This window comes from Cibotium barometz, chromosome 50 (assembly GCF_041138505.1).
Source record: "Cibotium barometz isolate CiBa-2024 chromosome 50, ASM4113850v1, whole genome shotgun sequence".
Taxonomy (NCBI): domain Eukaryota; kingdom Viridiplantae; phylum Streptophyta; class Polypodiopsida; order Cyatheales; family Cibotiaceae; genus Cibotium; species Cibotium barometz.
Window position 1 is genome coordinate 14,680,077 of NC_141095.1, and position 10,014 is coordinate 14,690,090.

At 44.7% G+C, this 10,014-nt stretch overlaps 1 protein-coding gene across 1 annotated transcript; it reads left to right on the top strand.

The window, feature by feature from the left end:
• Positions 1-246: 246 nt before the first annotated feature.
• Positions 247-1,829, top strand: LOC147609845 (cell number regulator 2-like; the record flags this gene model as incomplete). Its single annotated transcript, XM_086787212.1, has 4 exons — positions 247-283; positions 378-449; positions 561-773; positions 1,448-1,829. Coding segments are annotated over 4 exons (378 nt in total), but the record flags the coding sequence as incomplete, so codon positions are not given.
• Positions 1,830-10,014: the final 8,185 nt, after the last annotated feature.

Below are 10,014 nucleotides of genomic sequence, written 5' to 3' on the forward strand. Positions count from 1 at the left end.
TTTTCATTGGATTACCCTCCTTAGTTATAATATAAAAATAAGATATTTATTAACTTTCGAATAAGAAATCTACATGACATTGTTATCTTATGTAATTTTTTTTCTCAATGCTAGTAAAAAATTTATCTAAGTAATTCTTTTTTGACCATGAACTCTTATATCTTAAAAGTAGAAAGGAGTTTCTCAACACCACATATGTAAGAGATGTACTCCACTAAAGCAAAACGCAAATGATATATATTGTCTATTGGCCTTTGCGGCTGCTGCGAGGATTGTCATTCCTGTATGCATAACCCTCTCTTTCAATCCTCGCATTATCTTTCGCTGTTTTGATTCATACTGTTCATGCTTCTCTGTGTGTTTATATGACCTTCCAGGCTGCTGCAGTTGCTTCTGCCCCAGCATCCCAGTTGGCGAAATAGTCAATATCCTGGACGAGGGACAAACCTGTGAGTCGTTAGTTATACACCCATTAGGAAGATTAGCCCCATCTCAAGTAATTAGTGCTAATTACTCAAGGCCGTGCTAATTATAGCGGGATTTATCGTTGCCGATTGCAGCTTGCTGCGTAGGTGGGTTGATATTCTGCCTACTGCAGCACTGTACGGGGCTGGGTTGCATCTACTCGTGCATGTACAGGAAGAAGCTGAGGCTGAGATACAGTCTGCCGGAGGAACCCTGCAACGACCTGTTCACCTCCTGCTGCTGCCTATGCTGCTCCATTGCCCAGAACTACCGAGAGCTCAATAACCGCAAAGTCGATCCCACCCAAGGTAGAATTTTCCTATGTATGTAAGATCATATATTTTATGCCCCCTCTCTATTATGGAAGGATTCTCTCACTCAAGAGGCAAGACCTGACCATGTAGGCACTACCTTCACTCAATCCTTGGGGGGCAAGGGTGTGTGTGAGTGAACATCGTGCCTACATGGAGACCATCCTTAGTGTGTGAGTGAACGTCGTGCCTACATGGAGACCATCCTTCTCCATCCTTCCATAATACTCTTCTTGAGTGTATGAGTGAACGTCTTGCTATATGGAGACCATCCTTCCATAATACTCTTTCCCTCCCACCTTTGCTTGGATAACCCTTCAAAAGGAGTCTCCTACGACCTAAAGAACCTTTGTTGGGATAGTCTCCTACTACCTAAAGACAAATTTTCTATGTGTGTTAAAAGAAAGGACCCTCACACTACCCTTTTTCCACCCATTTGGGGCAAAAGTGGTTAGTGTGAAAGCTCTTAAAAAGGCATGGATATACCTGAGTCCAAATCCAATTTCGGTCAGATAACCTTCAAGGGTTCTTAGGATAGTCTCCTAATCCGTAAAAACATTTCCTCTCTCTCTCTCTCTCTCTCTCTCTCTCTCATTCAATTTAACCCTACCTTGTGATTTATCAATTGATTCAGTTAATCTAGTCTAACTTTTTTGATAAAACTTATGTAGGTTATGTACATGTCAAACCAACCGCCCCACCGACGCAGTTCATGCAAAAAGATTGAGCACCTGATCAAGTGAATGCATTACAAAAGTGATTTTGAAGATTAATGTAGTTATTGTAGTATAAGTTTCATCTCGGAATAGTGCAATCTAAATTTTGGATGGCATTTCCACCCTACATTTGTTGACACATAATAAGATGTATTAAACATGAATTCAAACTACAAAAATACTGAACGTTGTGAATGAAGGTGGGGATTGAGATCATCAATAATCATGTGCTTCTAAAAAGCACATGGATTGAGTGATTGCGTTTCCTTGTACTTATGATGACTAGGTCAGATTCCTTATCATGTTTCTTTCTTGTGTTGGTCTACAATGTCAAGAGATCTTGCCTATGAACTTGATGTGCTCATTTTTTCTTTTAAACATAATGAATATAAAAGTCCATCAAGTATTGTGATTTTCCAAGATAATGTGGATATTAATATAATTTAATAGATGCATGATTCGTGGTGAGAGTTTACATATTTACTTAACTTTTACTCTACATTATGTCTACATTGCCATGTATCATGTTAAAACTCCTTTTATTGAGTTTGAATATTCTAAAGCACTTCCTCTTTAGATTTTGAGACATTTAAATTTTCTCCTTTACACGTGTGGTGGTGAGGTGATGGCTCTATACACCACCAGTAGGAACACAAGAAGAGAATGTAAGAGGAACAGAACTAGGGGGCATTCAAAACCCGACTCCAAGGCACAAATCAGCTCAACTCCTATCCTCTACCCTCCAGCTGATTGCTCCAGACACCTTAACACCCTCCCATCCTCCCTATTAGACCCAATTGCCTGCTTTAGATGTCCTCCTAGGTTAGCTCTGACCACCAAATTCCCTGATCATTCACTTAACAGCCTCTCCCGACTACACCAGCTAACCAAATGCACCTTCAGGCTCACAGGGAACACCCCGATTACAAAAGCCTCCACTATGTCCCTACTAGCATAAATTTTTCCTCTATCTCATAGAATGTCCTCCATTGTCAGCCCGTCTCAAAACCTTGCTTCTTTCAGAGCTTTGTTGAGCCTGTACTGAGTCCTTGTTGACCTTTTGATCTGGATAAACCCCAACTGTCTGAAATCTGACACAGAATTTTGACTTATATCCCCAGTGAGACAAACGTTCTCCAAGCTTTTCTATTGTCCTCCTCCATCAAATCTGACCTCATATCTACATCCCCAAGCTAGACCCTTGCTGACCTTCCTTTTCTATTGTCCTCCTCCATCAAATCTAACCTCATATCTACATCCCCAAGACCTCCCTAGACCCTTGCTGACCTTCAGCTCTCTCTGACACCCTTCTGACTGCTCTATTTGAGGTAGACCTAGCTATTCGAAATAGAGTAAACTGACCTTTGCGTCAAACTTTGTCTCCTTTTTGTCTGTCGACACTTGTAGATAATCAGAAAACTCAAACCGAGTATAGATCTGACCTCATAACCACTCAGTTTGTAAGAAATTACGAAACAACAGAAGCCAAGATCTTTGCAAACAAGAGAAAACGCAGAGATATGGAGAATCAAAAAATTTTGATACTGTATGCAATTACAATAGATAGCTACAATTTCCCAACCGTGTGCTTCGGTGAAGAAGCTTTGATAGAGGTGACCGGCGGAAGAAGTGAGAGCGAAGGCTATATGCAACAAAAAGCATGGGTGAAGAGTGATTTTAGTGGAAAAGACCGTCTCGCTAAATAGAGCTTTGCGTGTATGATTTTTCATCATCCATGCAATCATAAATGACCACCGAATCTATATTCCGGTTGGCTCGTAAAGTCCGCATGGAGTTTAGCGTAAAGGGCCCTTTGGGCCGGCGGGGGGGAGTCATCTCCCCCCCGGACCCCCTGCAGAGAGGGGCTCACGTCCCCCTCTGCACCTTCCCCCAAGTAGGCTGGTGTGAAACTACGCACCGCAACGGACCTAAAATTTACAGCCCATATGTAGTAGGTGTATAATAACTCACCGCATATGCATGTAGCCTGGTTGGCAGTGTGCCAACTGTCAGGCGTAAATTTGAGAGGTATTTTGGGCTTGTGTACATACGTGTGCATGGAATGTGTGAAGAGTTTGGTTTTGAATGCCTTGGCAGGTATTCAGGGTGGATGGTTTTGATTTGAGCTTGTTGCAGGCCTGTCCGAAGCGTGGTCTACTGGAGGTCCGCTAGAGGTGGTTTCAGCCGTTCGATGGCTCGTATGTGTATGCGTCCAAAAAAATGAGTGGGCATTGGAAGCTGTATTAAGGTGTGTGGAGGCATGGGCAATAAAAGATTGAAAGGGGACAGTGTTGCCTTGGACATTGGTGGGAAAGCATTGAGGGTGGCCATCATTGAAGCTCTAATAAAATAATAATAATATCCACATGGCCAACTTATAGAAAGGCCACATGGCTGTTTACGATGATACGAGCGTTGGCCAGCATGTGAAGAGAAGGTTGGCGAAGGTGAAAGCTGGCGAGTGCGGGTGATGCGCAGCTACAGATAAAGGGAAGTAGCTGCCTTGTTTGTTTTTGGCTCTTGGGCGTAGCCGCCACAGGCATATGCAGAGGAGGCCGCCTTGTGGTGGTAACGCAGCGTGGCTGAAGGCGCAAAGGCTCCGCTAGAGGAGCTGATGTGAGAAGCGCGAGCGGGTGCTTGGGGTGGTCGTGTGGCTGACCAACGTATGAGGGAAAGAACCGCTTGGGTGCAGCGTAGGTGAAGCTGGCTGTGGAAGCACCGGCGGGTGCTGGCGTCAAGGTGACAAGCTGGCGACAGTAGAGGGGACGCGTAAGTGGGAAGGTGAGGCTGGCGCAGAGCTGCTGGGAGGCCGCCTTTGAGGTGTTGGCACAACAGAGGGTGCAGCTGGATGTGCAGTTGCAGGTGAAGCTGGATGTGAGAAGACTGCTCTGGTGGAAGCTGTTCAGAGACAGAGGCAAGGAGACAGGGGTGTGCACAAGCAAAGAGCAGGGGTTGGATGTGAGAGGAGCTTGACTTGGAAGCTGTACAGAGACAGGTGTTGCTGTACAGAGAAGACAGGTGTTGCTGTACAGAGACAGGTGTTGCTGCTTGGCTAGTGGGGCCGGTAGCACTGGAGAGAAGTGGCAGAGGAAGTGGGTTTGTTGTGAGCTGGCAGGATCAGCACAGAGTGAGAGAGAGAGAGAGAGAGATGTTGGGGTAGCTGTTGCTGACGACACACACAGAAGTGATGGACTGCAGAGAGAGTTGAGGGTTAGCTGGTGGGGCGCCTTCTGAAGAGAGTGGCCGGGTTCTTTCTGGTGTGGTTGGCACAGCACGCTGGCAGGATCAGCACAAAGTGAGAGAGAGAGAGAGAGATGTTTGGGTAGCTGTTGCTGACGACACACACAGAAGTGATGGGCTGCAAGGAGAGTTGAGGGTTAGCTGGTGGGGCGCCTTCTGAAGAGAGTGGCCGGGTTCTTTCTGGTGTGGTTGGCACAGCACGCAGGCGAGAGGTTCGCGGGGTGATTGAGGATGTGGTGTATCCTCGGCAGTGAGGTCAGAGTGTTGATGTGTTTGTGGTTGCAAAGGCTTGGTCGTCTGACGCAAGGTCATAATTCCTGAGGTGGTGTGGCTGTGGTGGAATTCCCTTGGCAGTAAATCCAAGCCTGAGCCTGAGTGTCTGTATGGTTGTGTGAGTGAGGCTTCTGTATCGGGAGAAGCTTGCATGAAGTGTTTTCTGGGAATATATTGCAGGGTGTTTACTTTGTCTATGGTGCCCCTGTTTTGTGCTGTCTTTCTGGCGTGGGTGGTGTGGTGAAGTGTGAGAAGTGTTCCAGCCGGTGGCTAGTGGTGCCCCTGTTCGTGTTGTATCCAAGTTTGGGAGGTGAAGGGCTATAGAGGCGTGGTTCTTTTTTCTTTTTTTCACTCACATCCTTTCTGGTGCCCCCACTGAGGATAACTCTGGTGTTGTTCTTTGCCTAGAAGGGCGTATGTCCCGCTGAGGAGAGCTCTGGGATTGTTACAGGTTTTCAGGATGTGGTCTTATCCTGAATTTCATGGCACGAAGGGTGAAGATGTGTGTGACTTTTTGGAGGAAATGGAGCTGGCATGCATTAGCAATCATGTGACAGATGAAGAGCAGGTTCTGAAGCTGATAAAGATTTTCTTGAAGGGAGATGCCCGAAGTTGGCTTAAGGATTTTGAAGCACAGGATGTGGCATGTGAGACACATGGTGTTTTGACCTTAGATAGGTTGAAAGAAGGCCTTTTGGAGCGTTTTCAGCAGCAAGCGGAGGATTCTAGTGTGCTTTGGCACAGGAGTTGAGCATCTTGAAGCAGGTCCATGGGCAATGGATGATTTTGTGAAGGTATTTACATGTTTGTGGGGTAAGTGGTGTATGACATTGAAGCAGGAAGTTCCTCCTATGTTTCTGAAGAAGAGCTTGTTTATTGATGGTTTGTTACCCCATTTGAAGGTCAGGGTTGAGTTGAAGAATCCCAAGTCATTTGATGATGCAGTTAGGGTTGCTAGGGAAAAGGAAGGTAAGATTTTGAAGCAGATGGAGATGGGTATTTATCCGTATGAAGGTGTTGTGTCTGCAAGGGATATGCATGTAAATTTGGTTGAGGTGGATAAGAGTCCTATACAAACTTTGATTAGACAGGAGCCTCAAAGGCCTATACAGGTGCAAAGGGGAATGTTCTATGTGCCTTTTGATTTTTTTCCAAAGTCTTTAAAGCATGTGAATGTGAATGAGAAGCAGGATGAGGAATCTGGGTCAAGGATTGAGACTTTTGCAGATAAGGAGTTGCCAGTGGATTCTTCTTTGGATTGGGACATCATGGTTGTTCATGACAGTGATTTTGAAGGTTCTATTGGAGATCATTTGCATTCGGATCTGGAGGATATGCATGCACATGGAAGCAAAGGGGATGATGCCTTGGGATTGGCCGATGATAAGAAGGAAGAGGAGATGGATACAGGATGCTTTGAGGAAGATTCTTTGCCAGATTCTACAAGGGAGGAGGATGGGGTAGAGACTTGCGACGATGAAGTGAAGATGGTTTGTAATGCGGATGTGGAGAGTGTGGAGGAAGATCCTATTATCATGGATTTTCTTGGACAGCTTGATGGTGGTCTGGTACCTGTAATGAATGATGTGGATGTTTTTCCATTTGATGCATTATGTGCTGGGGAGTCTTTGGACGATGATACTAGGGGGGTTGGCAACACTCAAGAAGGTATGCATGTAGACTTGGCTGATTAAGAGCGTTGTGATGAGAGTATTGTGCTTGAGGATGATATGTGGGAAGTTGCTAGCCTTGATGAACAGGAGCCAGAGGTGGACATGGATGCCGATATGGTTGAGAGTGTAACAAAGGCTTCTTTACGTGTTGCTAAAATGCTAAAGGCAAAGTCCATGGATGACAAGGATTCTGAACCAGCTGAGCTGTATGGTTGTGAAGAGATGCCTGAATTACAAAAGCTGGAAGTGCTTGTAGACACTGCTGATGGAAAGGATGTGGATTTTGGTCTGCATAAAGGTCAGAATGCTGGAACTTGGCCTTCACTGGTGTTGATGAATGGGATGCTAAATGTTCCAATGCCATAGGTTTTGAAGACAAGGAGGTTTGTTGTGGGTGAAGTGGACAAAAATGATTTTATGGCACATATGGTTGTTTGACGTTTGGTATGCAGTGATGCAGCCATGGTGTTTCAAAGATGTTGGGGAATGGGATGGTGAGTTGCAGATGTTTCCTTTTGATCCTGGTGGATAGCTATCGGAATTTATCTTTTTGCTCTGCTGAGCATGAATGCTCTAGCAGATGGGGGGGTTGGCAAAGTATGTCAGGCGTAAATCTGAGAGGTGTTTTGGGCTTGTGTACATACGTGTGCATGGCATGTGTGAAGAGTTTGGCTTTGAATGCCTTGGCAGGTATTCAGGGTGGATGGTTTTGATTTGAGCTTGTTGTTGCAGGCCTGTCCGGAGCGTGGTCTACTGGAGGTCCGCTGGAGGTGGTTTCAGCCGTTCGATGGCTCGTATGTGTATGCGTCCAAAAAAATGAGTGGGCATTGGAAGCTGTATTAAGGTGTGTGGAGGCATGGGCAATAAAAGATTGAAAGGGGACAGTGTTGCCTTGGACATTGGTGTGAAAGCATTGAGGGTGGCCATCATTGAAGCTCTAATAAAAATAATAATATCCACATGGCCAACTTATAGAAAGGCCACATGGCTGTTTAGGATGATACCAGCTTTGGCCAGCACGTGAAGAGAAGGTTGGTGAAGGTGAAAGCTGGCGAGTGCGGGTGATGCGCAGCTGCAGATAAAGGGAAGTAACCGCCTTGTTTCTTTTTGGCCCTTGGGCGCAGCCCGGCATATGCAGAGGAGGCTGCCTTGTGGTGGTAACGCAGCGTGGCTGAAGGCGCAAAGGGTCCACCAGAGGAGCTGATGTGAGAAGCGTGAGCGGGTGCTTGGGGTGGTCGTGTGGCTGACCAACGTATGAGGGAAAGAACCGCTTGGGTGCAGCGTAGGTGAAGCCAGCTGTGGAAGCACCGGCGGGTGCTGGCGTAAAGGTGATAGGCTGGCGACAGTAGAGGGGAGGCATAAGTGGGAAGGTGAGGCTGGCGCAGAGCTGCTGGGAGGCCGCCTTTGAGGTGTTGGCACAACAGAGGGTGCAGCTGGATTGTGCAGGTGAAGCTGGATGTGAGAAGACTGCTCTGGTGGAAGCTGTTCAGAGACAGAGACAAGGAGACAGGGGTGTGGACAAGCAAAGAGCAGGGACTGGATGTGAGAGGAGCTTGACTTGGAAGCTGTACAGAGACACGTGTTGCTGCTTGGTTGGTGGGGCGGCCGGTAGCACTCAACTCTTCATCTTATGTGAGTATTTACTTCTAAATATCTCCCCTTTTTAACTATTAGCCTTGTCCTTAGTCAACTCTTCATCTTATGTGAGTATTTAATTATTTTTGGGAGATTTTTCTTTTATTTCTTCATTTATCTCCTTCTTACATTTGGATGAATCTTATTGGTCCATAGGAACCTTAATTTAAATTTTCGAAAAAATCTTCACCCCTAGGATAATGCCTCTTGAACTGATTATACTTAATTTCCAATGCACCTTCTGAAAATCTTTTTGAACTTCTGTTTCGGGGGAACTTATTTTAATAATATGAGAAATTTTTCTATCTAAAAATATTCAAAATTTGAATATTCTCTCTCTAGAATATTTTCTCTCTCTAAGTCAAAACAGGCAGAGACAAGATCTTTTATATTTATGAAGAGGGGATTGATTACAGGGGAAGATGCTGGATATCTTGAGAGGCTGGGGAGGAATCTTACATTCTCTCCCACTTGAAAAACGCGAGATGCCCTCATCTCCCAATTTGGGGGTAATTCCGCAAGATGCACGAATATGAGACTAAGAGAAAATTTAATTAAGAGTAACCACCAAGAAAAGTCTCAAAGAGAGCAAGACTCAAGACAAGAACAAAGAAAGGAGATCGATGGAAGTACAATTATTGTGAGCGATAAGTAAGAGTTACGACTTATATAAAAGAAGGAACTAGCGTAACCTAGAAGCCGACGGTGTATCTTACCGACTGAAGTTTTACCGTCTTTCCATGATTTGGGTTTGGCACATATTTCTTTAGAAGGATTACATGAAATACATTATGAACTTTGAGATGAGGAGGTAAAAGAAGCTCGTAGGCTAAGTCACCTACTTTCTTTGAAATCAGATATGGTCCACAATATCTGGGGGATAACTTCTTATACTTCCCAAGAGATATAGAACTTCTTTTGGGCCGTACTCGAATGAAGATCATATCTGCTTCTTTGAATTCTGAACGTCCTCTTCTTATTTGCATACTGCTTCTGTCGATCTTGGGCAGCTTTTATATCTTTATGAATTGCCTGCATCTGCTGCTCCATGTCGTCAACAAGCATTTGTCTGGACATCTTGACCCTAATCAATGGGTCGGCGGACCTAGTTAAAGGAGTTAAGCAATCTTGTCCGAGACGGACCCTGATTAGATTGGTATGAAGGAATTGGTCTCTAAATTGGGGTTCTTGACTTCACTGTGCCCTTGTCATGGCAGGAGTCGGGTAGTCTTTTAACTGAGGACCAAAACCTTGGCATCCAAAACACCGGTTCTCACTTCTGAACTCATCGTTCTGAATCCTTAAAACAGGTGGGGCTCTTGAGAAAGTATTCTAGGGAAAGGGTTTTCCTTCTTAAACAGAATCTTTCTTTTAATTTTAGAGAGAGAATAATTATAAGATCAGAAAGGGAGGTTCTTACTCCTGTATACCTCGAAGGCTGGGGGAGGAATCTTACATTCTACCCCACTTAAAAAAATGTGAGATGTCCTCATCTCGCAAAGTAGAGGACAACTCTTTTTCTTAAGATCCAATTTATTCTGGGGTTCCTTATATTCTGGTCAACCCAACAGAATACTGGGATAAATATCTCTTATATAGAACTTATCATTAAATAACAATTCATTCAGATTATATCATTCATATCTTTAACATGATAATGGTCCATTAGACCGAAATTTTTTTTTCTGAACATTCCTCCAC